This window comes from Rutilus rutilus (assembly GCF_951802725.1).
Source record: "Rutilus rutilus genome assembly, chromosome: 2".
NCBI classification, from domain to species: domain Eukaryota; kingdom Metazoa; phylum Chordata; class Actinopteri; order Cypriniformes; family Leuciscidae; genus Rutilus; species Rutilus rutilus.
In genome coordinates, this window is record NC_140210.1 from 35,569,869 (window position 1) to 35,587,506 (window position 17,638).

Below are 17,638 nucleotides of genomic sequence, written 5' to 3' on the forward strand. Positions count from 1 at the left end.
TTATTATATGTGGCATTTATATATGTTCAGAAGGAACCATATAAATAATTAAACATCGTGGATGCCGCATGATTAGGGGATCATGAGCAGAAGTCTTTTGACGACGGCTTGTGATTGGTCCGTTGCTGTCAAATCTAGCCAATCATGCTGCGCAGGAGACGGGACTTGTCAGAAATGGGGTTGTGAAGATAGCCTGATTGGACCATTTTATTTCTTTGGGTTGGACGAACGGTATAACAACACATACCATCTGTCACTCACACTTCCGGATGCCTCTACCGGGTAAAAGATTAACCTTATTAATTGTATCCACGCATTTAACGATCAAGCGCGAGCGCGTATATTTTCAGTATCATTTGTTTTTGTATAGACAAATAGGCACATGCCGGTTAATCACTTGAAGACGTCAAACTTACAGACATTAAAGCATGAGATTCAGATGAGATTTCATGTCAGTCAACTGATTTATTTTTGATCGCAACAATTATAATCATCACATAGGAAAATACAATGTCTCTATCACGCAAAACAATGACTTTCGTCATGAACGAGGAACGAGGGGGAATAAATATGACACTACAGTCGATTAGTTGAAGAAAATTGTTTGTAAATGGACGAAAAACGTTGTAATGTCAGTGATGTTCAGTGAGTGGTTTACTACAGTCTTATAAACAGAGACCATATGCCACGCGCTCTTCAGTCTGATAAACCACCATATGGCCCAGGCGTCGCGTTTAGTCCTGTTTCAATCCGATTAACTTGTTTAACAAACCAGTCGCTTTTCCCTCCTAGTACTCGGGCTGTTTCCTCATTGATTACACCTTAGCAGGCTTTATCGATAAGTTGATGTAGTAACAGCTATTTATATTTACACAGGTGAAGTTTTAATGAGCAGGAGCCGGTCTTGAGCACGTGCAATGGCTGGAAAACCCGAGCAAAGATAGAGCAGAAGTGTAGTGCCATGGAGGATGCCCAGTCCAGACCTCTTTCAGCTCACTCCACATACTCACAGAGGACTGAGGATGCAGCCTCCGCCCTGGGAAATCATGCTGAAGTAGGTTATTACTCAGACTTCCCCACTTTATGCTGCTTATCTTGGGTCTATTTTGCTGTAAAATTGGTTCTATGGAATGGGACCGTTGCCTTTATTGTTGTTATCTAGCCGAGATGTTCTGTATCCTCATAGCTGATCTCAAGACTTAAAGAAAGAAAGATTTAATACTTTTTAATAACCTTAATTTAGATAAACATTTTAATGCTTTAGATCAGTATTTCATGTACATGATTCAAATATGAATAAGAAAATACTGTGAGTGTATTGACAATATACATTATTCTATATTGCATTCTAGTTTGATTGACTGGAAAAATTATTACAAAAAAATAACATTGGCATTTTTAAGTATTTTGGTATGTTCCCCTTTAATAACAGCAGTCAAGCAAAAATAATGTATTTTTATATTAACTTATTTTTGTTTTCATTTTACATCTTTTTTCCCCCCAAAATCCTTTGTTTATATCCAGGTTTACCTCACCATGATATCAAAATGGACAATTCTTATTTTTTATGGAAAAATGATTGCAGTATTTATTACTAATGACTACAACTTGTACCATTGTAATCTAATCAAAATAACTTCCCCTTCCACATTCAAATGACATCTTTTCGGTAACACTTTATTTTAAGGTGATGTACACGTTACTACATGTACTTACTATAGTAATAACAGTAAATTATGCGTAATTATAAGTACCTAACCCTAAACCAAACCCTAAACGTAACTTTATTGTAAGAACATGTAGTTAGTTAATATTACTCAGTACTTATTTGAGTAAGTGCAATGTAACTACATCATCTTAAAATAAAGTGTAAGCATCTCTTCTCTTCTCTGATGACGTGTTTACGACAATGCAATCAATTCTCGATGGACAAAATCCAGTCCCGCCCCTACATTTTTTCTTCGAGTTCGAGAAGCCGTTCACTCGGATATACGTCACAATACAAAGAAAGAAAGAAAGAAAGAAAGAAAGAAAGAAATACCATCACAACTTCAGTTTCTTGCCGACTTTAAATTAAAACAATAGATGTGGTCTCAGACTTTTCTATTCTATATTCTGGATTGGTTAAAATATCTGCAAATTTAGATTTTGCTACTAAGATCACTGCTTCTCTTTTCACTCTTCATTTTCTCATACAGCATCACCTTATTGTCAGTCAGACAGTCCTTGTGGTTCCGAAGCGCTCGGAGAGCCCCAATCTGAGTATGACTGAGGAGACGACGTATGTCCCTCGACCGGTGTCTTCAGTTGACGCTTACACCAACACAGACCCTCCGTACGAATGCTGCCCTTGGTTGCGCAGACTATGCCCGTGCCCACCCAGAGGCCTGCTGGCTGCAGTTATCACCAAAGGTTAGAACAGAGTCTATAATCTTCCAAAACCTGATGTTAGAGTTTGCATGTGCACTACACTGTAAAAAAAAGTTGCTGCCTTCAATTTTTTAAGTACAATCAACTTGGATGTTTAAGTCATTTTAACTTAAATCACATTAAACTGATTAAAAAAATTAGTTGAATCTTGTATAAAAAAAGTTGAAAATTGCTTAACTTATTTTGATGAGTTAAAGCAATGTAGAAACATATGTTGTCATAAGTTATTGATCATATCATTTTTTTTTACAGTGTACCATTTAAAAATGTTGGGGTCGCTAAGATAAAAAAAAAAAAAGATATTTTAAAGTCTTGTAAATTCTAAATGCTCACTAAGACTACATTTATTTGATCAAATGTAACTTTGCTTTCCATTTATTACTTAAAGCACACTTTAAGTACTTCAATACCACCACAAAAACTACTAGCCTAACTAATAAGGTTCAAACATTTATTAAAGACAAGTGAACAGTCATTAAAAAAAATAAGATCAAATAGGCCTACACTAATTTCAAGCACAGATAAATATAATATAACAAAGTTACAAATAAAGTGAGGTCTAACTGTAGTGTAATCAGTTGCAGAAATGTGATAATTAGGCCTAAATGTAAAATAACACTATAGTGTTCACTGTATAAATTAAATATAGATGAATTTTTGTTAAAGCTGTGTTTTGTTGTTTGATTTCCGTATTGTTCTAAACATAAGGCGACGATGCACCTTTTGGAAAAAAAGAAAAAAAAAGAAGCTTTTATTTGAAAATAATTTTCATACTGCATATTTTTCATATTTAATTTTTTGTTTTGAAAGTATGGTAAATACTGGTAAAATATACTAATGATCACATTTTAAAAAAAATTGGCTTACCATAAAACTAAGCTGTAGCCCATCTGATTTATATAACAATTAGGCTAACTTTCTCATAGTGAAAACCATGTAACCTACCAAAATTGTATTAACGGTAGAAGTGAAATCTTATTAGTTTTTAAATCAGGGTACCATCTTACATTTTAAAATCATATTCGGGGAAAGTCTGGTCCCGTCAGCGAGGCACGCAAACATGACAGTCATAGACGGTAGACTGTTTGTTGTTGTTCTTTTTGCGCTCGCGATCTTCTAACATGACACTCTGACACACCGTATTTCTTTGCAAACTCGTTTTACATGCATTTGGCACCACTTATAGTTGCGGGTGTATTATTGACATAAAATTCTAAACCCTGAATATAAGACGGCCATGGTTTTTCAGATGTATTTCTAAGAAAAAAACATTGTCTTATATTCGGAAAAATTCGGTAACATTAATGACAGCAGCAGGTATTTATAGGTTGCTGTCACTTTAAGAGCGAATGTACGGATCCAATATAATGATACACATTCGATTTATTTCTCAACCGTTTATGTTCACTTAAGGCTTTACCGACTGTTTACTGTTTACGACAATACTACATATTTTGATACCATTTTGTGTGTATGTGTCCGTTCAGAGATGCGAAAGAGTAATCAATTCGCTGTTCGCGCACTATCTGAAACGCTTCTCTTTGTGTGTGCGCGCTTCAGGTGTGTGGGCGGCTATGCTCACAGATAACAGTGCACGAGTACTGAATTGATGGTTAAACCGTGATGGCCTGGTCCGTACGGATCAACTACCATCAGTTTAACCCCTACTTTTGATTAATGTAAAGCATCCTTGCTGAATAAAAGTAGTAATTTCTTTTTAAAAAATCTCACTGACCCCAAACTTTTGAACAGTGGTGTATGGTAGATAAAAATGTATTATGTTTACTAAGCTATCTGCTGGTAGATTGAACCCAGTATCTGTTTGTTCTTGCAGTGACCATGGCCGCAGTGCTCTTTGGGGTGGTGTGGTCCATCACAGAGAAGGAATGTCTCCCGGGCGGAAACCTCTTTGGCATCGTGACCTTGTTTATTTGTTCCGTAGCCGGGGGAAAGCTGTTTGGACGCATACACTTGCCGAACCTGCCACCTTTACCTCCCCTTCTTGGTATGAGCAATTTCTTAACATATTTAAGGTGAGGTCACATTAGTGAAATTTTGCGGGGGAAAAAGGTCCATGGTCAGTAGTGAAGTGCCCTCATGAAAAATTGCAATAGCACAGACTGTAAAGTTTTGGTAAATGTGACCGCATCTTAAGAAAATAATGTCTATCTTAGGGATGGAAATTTAACCTACTGCATACTTCACAGCATATACTGTATACTACCTGTTATTTTTATAAATATGTAACCATATCTGATGCTTACTTGGATAAGAACCTTCTACCTCATCATCTTCTACTTATTTGAAAGTTAACATGTACAAGTATGGGGTCTGTACAATTTTATGTAATTTTTTGAGAAATTACACTTTTAATCAGCAGGGATCTACTATTTTGATCAAAAGTGGCAGTAAAGACATTTATAATGTTACAAAATATTTCTGTTTCAAATTAATGCTGTTCTTTTGAACTTTCTACTTATCAAAAAATCCTAAAATAAATGTAACGGTATTGTAGATTCCACAAAAATATTAAGCATCACAACTCTTTTAAACATTGATAATAATAAAGAATGTTTCTTGAGCACCAAAATCACCGAATCATGTGACACTAGTTATGTTTCCATCCACCTATTTCATGCATTTCATTGAATGAATTTTGGGTTATCGCATTAAAAAATGCTGGATGGAAATGTGCATAAATTCTATAAATATGCATAAAAACATATCTGTGCTTTTGATCCAATAAGAAGACGTGCATAAACTACGATGGAAACACATTTACTGAATAAATCCCTAAATGCACAAAAACAAACAAACTCTGAGTCTGGACTAACCAGCTGATTAATATAATTTGCACAGCATCTCAAAAGTTGGTTTTGTTTTGTTATTCTGAAACACCTGAGCCAAAGTCTGTTAGGTATAGTTGGGTATCATTACCTCCCTGTCTCACACAATTGCGATCCCAAGCATCAGGCATCCGCCTCCGAACCCAAGATAACATGACCGTGTTTATTTGCATCTATGCAAGTAATTTATAATGTACAAAAAAAGAGCCACAGTTTCTTCCTCGTTTGCAGGAACTTCTGATTTTATTACAGATATTTTGTGCCTATGTCCCAGAAAGTGACAATTTTGTCCACTCAAACACATGGGATTGAAACAGTGCTTTATTCACAAATGTTTAATGCGATATTCCAATTTTGCTCACAACTTTGGATGGAAATAGCTACTGAAACCTGATATATATATATATATTCACAATATTACTGATATTTTTCTTTATTTTTGTTAAAAACAGAATGTAGCCTCGATGGGTATAAGAGTTTTTGTTGTTTTTTTAACTCTACTTGCTCTACAGACCCCACACTTTTCAACGGTAGTGTATAATTTAATTTTCCCCACTGCTCAAAGATAAACAGACTGTGTTATTCTTTTTTCCTGTATTGACAAAGTGGTCAGTTTCAGTTTCAGTGTTATGAATAACTATGAGATTTCTGTTTGTGTTATTTCACTCTGTGTGTGTCCGCAGGCATGCTGCTGGCAGGCTTTATCCTCAGAAACATCCCTGTGGTGACAGATGCTGTTTACATTGATGTAAGATGGTCCGCTTCTATGAGGAACATCGCCCTGGGTGTCATTCTGGTCAAGGCTGGTTTACAATTAGATGGCAAGGTATGAAACTGCATCAGCCTGAGAAGATTTGCCTTCAAACTCTTTCAAAGTTCAGCCAACTTAATTGTTTTTTGATATCCATTTCAATCCCATATATGACTTTTCATTTAATGAAGGTTGTACAGTAAGAAAAATTGGTTTCACTAAATTGTTTTGTACTAACATAATACTTTTATGTGTGCTTCAGGCTCTGAAGAAGCTGAAAGCTGTGTGTTTACGTTTGTCCATGTTCCCTCTCACCTGCGAGGCAACCACTATGGCTGTGGTCTCCTATTTAATACTGGGACTTCCATGGATCTGGGGCTTTATTTTAGGGTAAACCGCTGTTTCTGATAAGATAAGAACCTCTCTGAAAGGTCTACTGCTACCAACTCAATAGCTCTGCTTTTCTGCTCTGTAGGTTTGTTCTCGGGGCTGTTTCTCCTGCTGTTGTGGTTCCGTCCATGCTGCTTCTGCATAAGGAAGGGTATGGTTTAGAGCAAGGTATACCTACTCTTCTCATGGCAGCATGCAGCATTGATGACATCATTGCCATTACCTGCTTCACCACCTGCCTGGGCATAGCTTTCGCCACAGGTACGCCAAAAGACTAAATGTAACAAATACGTAGGATATTCCTAAACTAAACTAAACTAAAATAAAATAAAATAAAATAAAATAAATACAGTAAGAGATTTTGGACATGATATCAATCATTTAACCACGGAGTCTTACAGAGGATTTCAAAGCGCTTTTAGATGCACAGAATATGTTTAGAATAGATGACATTGTGCTACATTCTAAAAAATACTTTTCAAAAGTTTGGGGTTGGTATTACATAGTTTTGAAAGAAAAGTCTCTTATGCTCACCAAGGCTGTTTTTATTTAATCAAAAACACAGTAAAACAGTAATATTTTTCTTTTTTAAATGTCATTTATTCCTGTGCTGGGAAAGCTGAATTTTCAGGAGACAGAGTCACATGATCCTTCAGAAATCATTCTAATATGCTGATTTGGTGATCGGGAAACATTTATGCTTCTTTTTTTCTATGCATGAGTATTTTTTTTTTTTTTTTAGGAAATCATGTTACTTTTTTTTCAAGAGTGTTTGGAGAGTAGAAAGATGAAATGAACAGCATTTATTTTGAAAAATCTTTTCAAACAGTAATGTCTTTGCTAGGGATGTCCCGATACCACTTTTTCACTTCCGATACGATACCGATGCCGCAGCTTTGGCTATTTGCCGATACCGATATCAATCCGATATTTTTATTTTATTCTTGAACTAATACTACTAATAATAAAATATATGGAAGCACTTTGCTCAATTAGCCACATAAAAACATCTCACTCAAATGGAGAACAAATACTTCTCCAGTATATAGTCCACAACAACAGTTGATAATGAAAGACTGCCACCCTTTATTCAAAAGACCTTGAGATATGTTTGGTAACCTGAATGAATTTAAAATTAATTTGCTATATTTCAGATCAATATATTTGTTTCCTTAAAATTTTAATTAACTTTAACTTTATTCTCATCTGAATTATAAATAATTTATTTCTGTATAAAATAATACTACTTTTAAAAACACATTTGATTTTCTTTTTTATTCAATGTAGAATGTGTAAACACTTTTTGCAGTTTTAATGATGTCCTGTATGAAAATGACGGAGTATGTTTTTCTGTTTCCACTGTTCGATCGCGCCCGTGCCTCTCTCTCTCTGACACACACACACACACACACATTCCAGCAATGCAATCTTGACATCGCAGCCTGTTCATTTTGCTGTGTTCACACCAAACGCGAATAGAGCGTCAAATTCACGTCTATCGCGTCTAGTTCGATGCTTGAACAGTTTGAATCCATTCGCGCGTCCAAGTATAATGATAAAGCGAGCGTTTGAAGCGATACAGACGCGCGTTCCCGCATATGTCTATGTGCGTATCTAACAGTATCACATTAATTAATGTGCACGCGAGTTTTATTTATTTTTATGCCGTGTATTCTCCGTGTAAATCCATGCACCGAACGTACGTTCATTACGAATACATGTACCGTTCCACCCCTAATAGGTATCGATCATAGGTATCGGATAATTATTTTTCTCCCCTCCGATATCCGATCTAGCGTTTTGGGCCAGTATCGGCACGATGCCGTGGATCGGATCGGGACATCCCTAGTCTTTGCTGTCACTTTTGAACAATTTAATGCATTAAAATATGACATTATTTAAAAAAAACTGACCCCACACTTTTAATAGTGTATGTATACGAATTTGTACATTTTGTATATTAACGCATACAAATTTAAATGTTTCTGAATATGTTTTTTAGATACTTCTTTGATAGTGTCCTTTCTCAAGGGCTGTGTTTGAAATCGCCCATTATACCCTCACTCACTATTCCCTACATTAGGCCACTGATATAGTTCACTTAAAGAAGTGAATGAAAACAAGTGAGCAAATTTGGCCACTGAGTGCGCCGAAAGGGCTGCTGCTTTTGCGAAGTTTGTGCTTGCTGTTTAATAATAATTTAAACTGGGCAAAATGCAGCTCCAGTAGTAATGAAAAGATCATGGTAACTATGCATAAATCTTTATTAAACAATATAATAATCAGTTATTCAGGTATTTATACCTGTTTGATATTATGCTGTACCCACATTGGACCAGTGGTTTGGAAAATAGATGGATTCAGCTGCTGGCACCACCTTCTGGCGAGACGCAGGAACAGTGCATTATGGGTATTCTCTAGACATTGAGCGTACATCGGTTGTACACTTGTTATTCAGGTGCATTGTGGGATTGAATGAGTGCACTTGATAACATCCACTATGGTTTTGGACACCACTACAAATGTCTGTTCCCAAAAAAAAGAGCCCTATTTAAGGGTATAGGTGGCGATTTTGAACTCAGCCCAGGTTTTGTGGATTTCTTTGTTGTTAGAGGTCCAGTTTATATTAGTGCTCTCTGTTGCCCTCTGCAGGCGCAGTGTGGTTAAATGTGCTGAGAGGACCACTGGAGGTGTTAGGTGGTGCGGTCACTGGTGTGGCCTTAGGGTACTTTCTACGTTACTTCCCCAGCAGAGACCAGGTACGTGAGCAGCAACTTTATGATTATGAAGGTCATGTTGAATTAAAAAACTGATGTGGAGTTGATGTTGTCAGGGGAAACAGGTTTCGTGATTGTTGATGATTTGTGTGTTTTGTCTTTCCACATAGGGAAACCTTGTGCTGAAACGTTCGTTTCTGGTGTTGGGGCTGTCTGTGTTTGCATTGTTTGGCAGTAATGTGGCCGGGATTCCTGGCGCAGGAGGTCTTTGTACACTGGTGCTGGCGTTTGTGGCTGGAATAGGCTGGGGAAAAAATAAGGTCTGAATCTCTTCTCCCAAACACAGCTGTGAAAGAGAAGAGAGTTTTGCCTACTTTCTTTCTCATTCGCATATTTATACACACTCACATTTTTTCGCAACAACGCCAAGTAATAGAATAAAAAATATATAAGAGGGTGACAACACGTTTTCTAAGATCACATGTTTGATTTCTCTGTGTATGTGTGTTTCAGGCACTTGTGGAGGAGGTGGTGGAAAGGTTTTGGCATGTGTTCCAGCCTCTTCTCTTTGGTCTCATTGGTGCTGAGATTGTTATTAGTACTTTGGAGGTCACGACTGTGTGTGAGTGTTGTTTTAGTAACAGAGCTGATTGGGAAACATTCGAAAGGGCTTTTCACACTTGAAGTAGTTAAAGGGATAGTTCACCAAAAAAAAGAAAATTCTGTCATCCTTTTCTCAACCTCAAGTTGGTCAAAACCTGTATGAAGTCCATAGTTATTTTTTTTCATCAACTGTTTGGTTACCCATATTCTTTAAAATATCTTCTTTTGTGTTCAGCAGAAGAAAAAAATTCATACAGGTTTGGAACAACTTAATTTTTTTGTGAACTATCCCTTTAACCCTGGGTCATTTTAAACCCCAGATAAACAAAATCCTGGGTTATCTTGCTTAAAGGGATAGTTCACCCAAAAATGAAAATTCTGTCATTGTTTACTCACCCTCAAGTTGTTCCAAACCTGTATGAGTTTCTTTGTTCTGCTGAACACAAAGGAAGATATTTGGAAGAATGTTTGTAACCAAACAGATCTCGGTCCCCATTGACTACCATAGTATATTTTTTTCCTACTATGGAAGTCAATGGGGACCGAGATCTGTTGATTACAAACATTCTTCCAAATATCTTCCTTTGTGTTCAGCAGAACAAAGAAACTCATACAGGTTTGGAACAACTTGAGGGTGAGTAAACGATGACAGAATTTTCATTTTTGGGTGAACTATCCCTTTAACACTTCACGTTGCTCATAAATTACCCGGGGTTAACAATTAATCCTGGATATTGATAAATGAACGTTTCACACTGTATATTCCTAAACTCTGGGTTAACATTCTTATTTACATATTTATGGTGACAATGTCATTGATTGGACGAACACAGCATGTGACCTGTTTATACTGTATAAAAGCTCTAACATTGCCCATCATCATATTATACACTGCCAACTGTACTGTCATGTTTTTCCAGAATTTTTCCTTACTTGTAAAGATAAGAATGAAATGGTCTTTTCTTCTCCCCAGTTGGCACCTATTCCATGACCATTTAACATTTTTCCTTCAAATGCTGAAACTGCTTTTTATACAACACACAAAGCATGTGAACATAAGGCACGCGATTGGTTGTCGGTTGCTAAGCATTTAGCCCTAACATTCTAACACTGCACACATTTGGCACCCCACGCGGGGTTATCAGCGCAAAAGCAGTGCTAAACCAGCTCTGGAGCAGGGATTCATATCCATGGGTAAAAAGAGCAGATAACCCTGCTTCTAAATTACAAGTGTGAAATATTCCATTATACAGGGTTAAAAGCGGGACTTAGACTGTCGATAACCCGGGATTAAGCACAGTGTGAAAAGCCCTAAAGTAACTGGGATGTAAGCAGTGTGAACATTTGCACATGTGTAGTGTTACAAACATGCAGTTGATCTTCTCTAATGTAATATGTCCTCAGTTCTTGGTATAGCAGCTCTGCTCATCGCACTCACGGTACGGCTGCTCATCACTTTCGTTTCGGTACTGCGAGCTGGCTTCAACCTGAAAGAGAAAGTCTTTATTGCTCTAGCCTGGATGCCGAAAGCCACAGTACAGGTAAAATTGCCTAGTATAACAAAAACACCTTCTATTTTACTTTTGTTTTATTGTCTTTATCCTGCACCCATTCCTTCTGTTTCTTTGGACAAGAGTGAGCTAAATGATAAATAAAAATGAAATGCATTTGTAAGTTCCTAACAGAACAATCCTGTTATGTCATTGGTTTCAGGCTGCCATAGGCTCTACAGCTCTAGACATGGCACGCTCCAAGAATGACCTTGAGCTGCAGAGGTACGGCATGGATGTCCTCACTGTGGCTGTGCTGTCCATTCTCATCACTGCTCCTATTGGAGCGCTCATCATCAGCCTGCTCGGCCCTCGACTCCTGCAGAAACCAAAGAACCCTGAGTGGGGTGAGATATTTGTACACACACACAGACACATTGGCCACTTTATTAGGCACAACTGTTCAACTGCTCGTAAACGCAAATACCTAATCAGCCAATCACGTGGCAGCAACTCAATGCATTTAGGCATGTAGACATGGTCAAGACAATCTGCTGAAGTTTAAACTGAGCATCAGAATAGGAAAGAAAAAGTTTTGTTGATGCCAGATGTCAGAGGAGAGTGGCCAGACTGGTTTGAGCTGGTAGAAAGACAACAGTAACTCAAATAACCACACTGGAGCCACTTCTGTCAGCTAACAACAGGAAACTGAGGCTACAAGTCACATGGGCTCACCAAAATTGGAAAACCATTGCCTGGTTTGATGAGTCTTGTTTTCTGCTGCGACATTAGATGGTAGGGTCAGAATCTGGTGTAAACAACATGAAGCACAGATCCATCCTGCCTTGTATCAGCGGTTCAGGCTGTTGCTGGTGTAATGGTGTGGAGGATATTTTCTTTGCACACTTTGGGCCTCTTAGTACCAACTGAACAATGTTTAAACACCACCGCCTACCTGAGTATTGTTGCTGACCATGTCCATCCCTTTATAACCACAGTGTACCATCTTCTGATGGCTACTCCAGCAGGATAAAGCACCATATCACAAAGCTCAAATCATCTTAAACTGGTTTCTTGAACATGACTATGAGTTCATGATACTCAAATGGCCTCCACAGTCACCAGATCTCAATCCAATAGAGCAGCTTTGGGATGTGCTGGAATGGGAGGTTCACATCATGAATGTACAGCCATTCAATTTGCAGCAAATGAGTGAAATATAAATATATATCCATGGATTATATATATCCAGCTATTCATGATGCATTGAGAATTGCCATAGTAACTCACATCGTTGTTCATATGTGTGTGTGTATATATATATATATATACACACATACATATATATGTGTATATATATATATGTGTGTGTGTGTATATATACAGTGCTATGCATAAGTGAATACACCCATGCTAAAGTTGACTAAAAAGAGGAATAAAAAATCATATTTTGGAAATTGAACTTAATGCCTTAATTTAAAAAATTAGGAAAAATCCAACCTTTAAGGACACCAATTTTCTTTTCAAAAAAATACTTAAAAATAAAAATCTGCCTGCCTCTATGGGAATTTAACATAGGGGTGTACTCACTTATGCACCATGTATTTTAAGGAAGAACATTTATTTATTTACGATACATTATTCATTCACAAAGAAAATTGGTGTCCTTAAAGGTTGGATTTTTCCAAATTTTTTAAATTAAGGCATTAAGTTCAATTTCCAAAATATGATTTTTTATTCCTCTTTTTAGTCAGCTTTAGCATGGGTGTATTCACTTATGCATTGCACTGTATATATATATATATATATATATACACATACACATATGAACAACGATGTGAGTTACTATGGCAATTCTCAATGCATCATGAATAGCCTACAGTGGCGAAATTGTTCACAATCGTGACAAAATCTAAACATTATTTGTGTGGTGTGTGTGAGTGACCGTTAAGCTGCTATCTACATGATAGGTAAACTATCTACACGATCTACATCACATGCTCAAAAAAAAAAAAAAGGATATGAGATATGATGGTTAGGATAATGCCTTAAAAGTTATATATAAAAACACACACATAATGTGGATGACAACTACTCCATTTAGATAAACAAGCCACATGAGATGCACATGGAAATGTATCGCCACAGCTTGGAGAATTTGCATGCTAGCAGGACACCCTTTGTCCAGTTTCACTCAGCGTTTGCTTTATTGTTTGTACAATGCTGTCTCTCAACTTTGCTAATGTGGTAAATTGGGGAAAATAAATCAAATGCTCCAGCCCCTTTAATGAAGACCAGGGGTCCGTTCTTCGTACGTCGCTAACTCAGTTAGCTGGATTTGATTGTTGGCGATTTGGCATGATCTTGGATTGTTTGGTTCTTCAACTCTCATCCTGGACTTGCTGTCATAGCAACATGTGCGCAAACTCAAACTTATTTCATGTTAACAGGATTAGATCCCGGCTTCATAAGCGGAGCTGATACGGGAAGTCCAGCGCAGCGCGATAGTGCACTTTCTTTCTGAGATATATATTTTTTCTTGTGATTCGTGAGATTGGCGTTTTTTGTCGCTTTTATGTTTAAAAAACAGTGTTTTTTTTTTTTTTTGTGGCATTTCCAAGCCACTTAAGACCCAATGTTGTAGGCTAAAGCAGTTTTTTTTTTTTTTTTTTTTTTTTTAGGCTAGCATAATTTTTTATGAAGATCATACAATCATGACCATGCCGATTACAGATATGTCACTCAGGCTTCACTAACATGATTGGTACCATAGACTATAGGCTACCATAGACTGCCATCAAGGCCTCAATGAAGGGGATTATGTGAACAGAAAGGGGATTCACAATGTAAATGTGCAGCCCAGTTACTATTGTGATTCTTAATATTCCAGATTAGTAATATCATATCAAATAAAAAAAAGGCAGTTGACTAAAATCTTCCATATCACAAATGTGAAAGCAAAATGGCCAGGATCTGTGCATGACTTAAGAATTTTCAGAGATTCACATTTATGCAAATTATTTGAAAGTGGTAAGAAAAGTTCCACAATTAAATATCAAGCTCACTGTATTACATACACTTATGCTGATCCTAACAGAACTGCATTTTTTCATAGGTGATTATGACATGTTCCTGCCTGCAGACAGGTGTTTTATGACCCCATTCCAGTTACAATGCAGCTCTAGCCAGGACAAGGGCACACAATGAAATGAACTTTGGCTATCTAAAGGGAAGATTTCAGTGTCTGAAAAGTCTGAGGGGTTGCACACCTGACAGGGCCTGTGACATTGTTGCATGTGCCATATTACACAACATTGCCAAAAAAAACAACACTTTTCATTAAATGTTTAATAAAAGACAAATATGCTTAGTTCCATGAGTTTTATTTCAATTGTTCTTTGTAAAGAAAAGCCAGTGGTCAAGTGATATTAGACACATGCCTCATGCAACAAATAAAAAGGAAAAGTTGGCTCTACACTGCCCACCTGTAGGCCTATGTCTCCTCTGTCTGTGCAGACTCTTCTGTAGGCCTTTCTGTAGATGTGGAATCCTGCAACTTATATTGCAGCCATAAAGCATACAAGTATAAATTAAGTAAAGTTATTTATGCACTTGCAGGTAGGCTAGTTCCTCCATATGACAGTTATCTGAGAGGGTTTATTCACTGTCCAGTGCAATGGAAACAAATGGACATTACAAAGTCTTATACTTTCTTTCCTTTGGAAAGTTAGAAAATGTCCACTTACAGCACATATTTCAGCTCCACTTTCTTGGGTACAAGTGTTGGTGTATTATGTAAAAGTGAACAAAAGAGGAAAACTCAAGTCATTACAATGAACTACACTCGGGAAAAATGTGATCAATAACTCATGGCAAAATATTTTTACATTAACATAAGTTTATCAGTTTTCACTTTCACAAGTCAAAGCAATTCATCATTACTCAAGATTTAACAGTTGAAATGACTATACAGCCTTAATTTAATGCAGCACAAATTATTTTACAGTGTAGGCTACTAAGATCTTTTCTTTTCTCAGCCTTTTTCTTGGTTGCTTTTATAAACAGACAACCATTTATTTAACAGTGCCTTTTATAAAAGAGACTATAACTAAAAATTACCATATTTTTGTACTTCACTTTTATTTGTTCCCATGTTCTAGTGTGGTGACTCTGACATTACAATGAACAAAGTAATTATGCAATTATTAAAATACAAAAATATAGGCTAATAAGTGATAAAAACATCTAACATGGCCACTTCTAACAGATTTTTAATTGTCTGCTACTTTTTGCCAGCCCTCTCTCCTGGCTTTTGCAGACTTTGAGGTGTTCCCTGGCGTTTTGATTAAACATTAAAATTCCGAATAAACTTCGACTATTAGGCATAGTTCTTGCTCTGCTGAGGAGAAAAACTGAGCGCGCTCTTTGGCCACGCTGAACAGCCAATAGCAGCGTTGCTGATCATTGTTTCTACTATCGATACATATCCCCTTTTAACCAGCGCATGAACACGCAATTATCTCAGATAACTCAATCCAGCGATACTAATCATATCCGGCAAGTGTGTTCGAAGAACCGAGTTAGCCAGATCATGATTCGCACGATGATATCATCTTGGATGTGTCATTTGATCTCGGATGTAATAAGCAACGTACGAAGAACGGGCCCCAGTAGATTCAGTTTGCTACAAATTCATAAACCTGTGTTTTGTGCAAAAAATTATATTAGCACACACCGTATCTGTGACACTAAAGACTGGAGTAATGATGCTGAAAATTCAGCTTTATCATCACAGGAATGATTTCTTTTAAAATGAATTAAAATAGAAAACAATTATTTTAAATTCACAATAGTACTGTTTTACTGTATATTTGATTAAATGAATGCAGCCTTGGTGAGCATAAGCGACTTCTTTCAAAACATAAAAAAATTGTTGTTTCCAAACTTTTGACAGGTACTGTTGAAACATTCTTCATTGTATTAAATGCATGCATTGTTTTAATTGTCATTTTCTGAATCGCAGCTGTCAGTCAAGGTGCTCTGTCTGCATCAGGGACACCGGTGACATATGAAAGTGCCCTGTGATGTTCCTGGAGTGCTTCTGGGAAGTGACACCCCAGCGTTCAAGGCTGCTGATCATCCTTTTTGTCCTCGAAGTTTGATTCTCAAACTCATTATTACGACGACCGACTGAAGTCAGAGTGCAAAATTGGGCAGACATGCTTTTCTGATGAAGAAACCTTACCTTCTAAGGTGAATGAAAATCACTTCGAACACTTCTCATTCTCCTCTAAAACGTGGGATTTTAAAGGATTATGTTATGCTAAGGATTGGTCATTTTTAGCACTATCGAGTACAAAAACTGTTGTTTATGAAATATAGACATACCAGATATTAATATATCAGTCTGCAGCGACTGCATTTTAGTGTTACAGAAAGACATGTAGTGGCCAGTGTTGCCATGACTATGTTCGGAATGGAATACTAGCTGCTTTTACTTTGCTGTATATACTGTATACAGCCTTCTAGTTCCATTTCTATTGCTAAAATGTCACACAACCCATCTTTGGCTGATGGCACCAAAAGAACGGTCCTAATACTAACCAGTAAAACCTTGACTTCTTGGTTTTTAGAAAGTACGCGACATAAACATTTTTAAATTTTAAATGTCTCAGTATCTGGCAGTCTGATCAGATAAAGTTCATCCATCAATCTGGAAATGGAAGGTCAAGTTGCAGTACAAATACATTTTGGCAAATGTAGTATTTCATCCGAGTATGTAGGCTTACAGAATACATATTTTGTATATAGTAACTATTCCGAACATAGTCACGGACCTACATTCTGAGATTCAGAGTTTTTGCTGGTGCCCTGTTGCACGTACAGTAGTCAAATACTGTAGCTGCAAATATTCTGAAGTCAGTTTGGAGCTCAATTATATTTTGTGTTTACAGTGGAAGTAATTTTAGGACCTAAAGAAAGTTTAGGATTTTTTTATTATTTTTTTTTTATTTTTTATTAGAAGTAGAAAGAAAAATCATATATTTCCCTTTGCACAGTTCATCATGTTATTTTTTCATGAGCAATATTTATTGTGAATTAATATTATTATTTTTCATAAAATGTGTATTTGATTGTTATAGACTCATGTGAAGGGAACACTATTAGTGGATTAAGTTTGCTGCTTACATTTTTACAAGATTTTGTATTGTGGTTTTGTCTCAAAATAGAGTATCGGTAATGCTGCATACAGTCATTCTTACTTTAAGCTATTAAATGACTACTGTTAAAGAGTATTCGACCTGTATTTTTATTTTGTATGGTGTATGTGTAGTTATTTTAATTTGTAGATGTATTGCTGCAGAAAATGAATGACATGCATTGTTAGTAAATGACAGGCAAAACCCCCTG

The 17,638-nt window shown here is 36.7% G+C and overlaps 1 protein-coding gene across 2 annotated transcripts; it reads left to right on the plus strand.

Annotated features, from left to right (window-relative positions):
• The first annotated feature begins 207 nt into the window (after nucleotides 1-207).
• LOC311286161 (sodium/hydrogen exchanger 9B2) lies at nucleotides 208-17,629 on the plus strand. 2 transcript variants are annotated; one of them, XM_084402235.1, is made up of 13 exons: nucleotides 208-282; nucleotides 877-1,054; nucleotides 2,199-2,412; nucleotides 4,265-4,435; nucleotides 5,960-6,102; nucleotides 6,290-6,417; nucleotides 6,503-6,678; nucleotides 9,070-9,176; nucleotides 9,305-9,454; nucleotides 9,648-9,756; nucleotides 11,142-11,278; nucleotides 11,451-11,634; nucleotides 14,343-14,574. In XM_084402235.1, exons 2-13 carry the CDS (start codon nucleotides 962-964, stop codon nucleotides 14,432-14,434), a joined length of 1,704 nt encoding a protein of 567 aa, XP_084258361.1. In that variant the 5' UTR covers nucleotides 208-282; nucleotides 877-961; the 3' UTR covers nucleotides 14,435-14,574. The 2 variants fall into 2 exon arrangements, with proteins under 2 accessions (XP_084258361.1, XP_084258362.1); XM_084402236.1 differs by lacking the exons at nucleotides 208-282; nucleotides 14,343-14,574 and adding an exon at nucleotides 16,251-17,629 and having other exon boundaries at nucleotides 299-1,054.
• The last annotated feature ends 9 nt before the right edge of the window (nucleotides 17,630-17,638 follow it).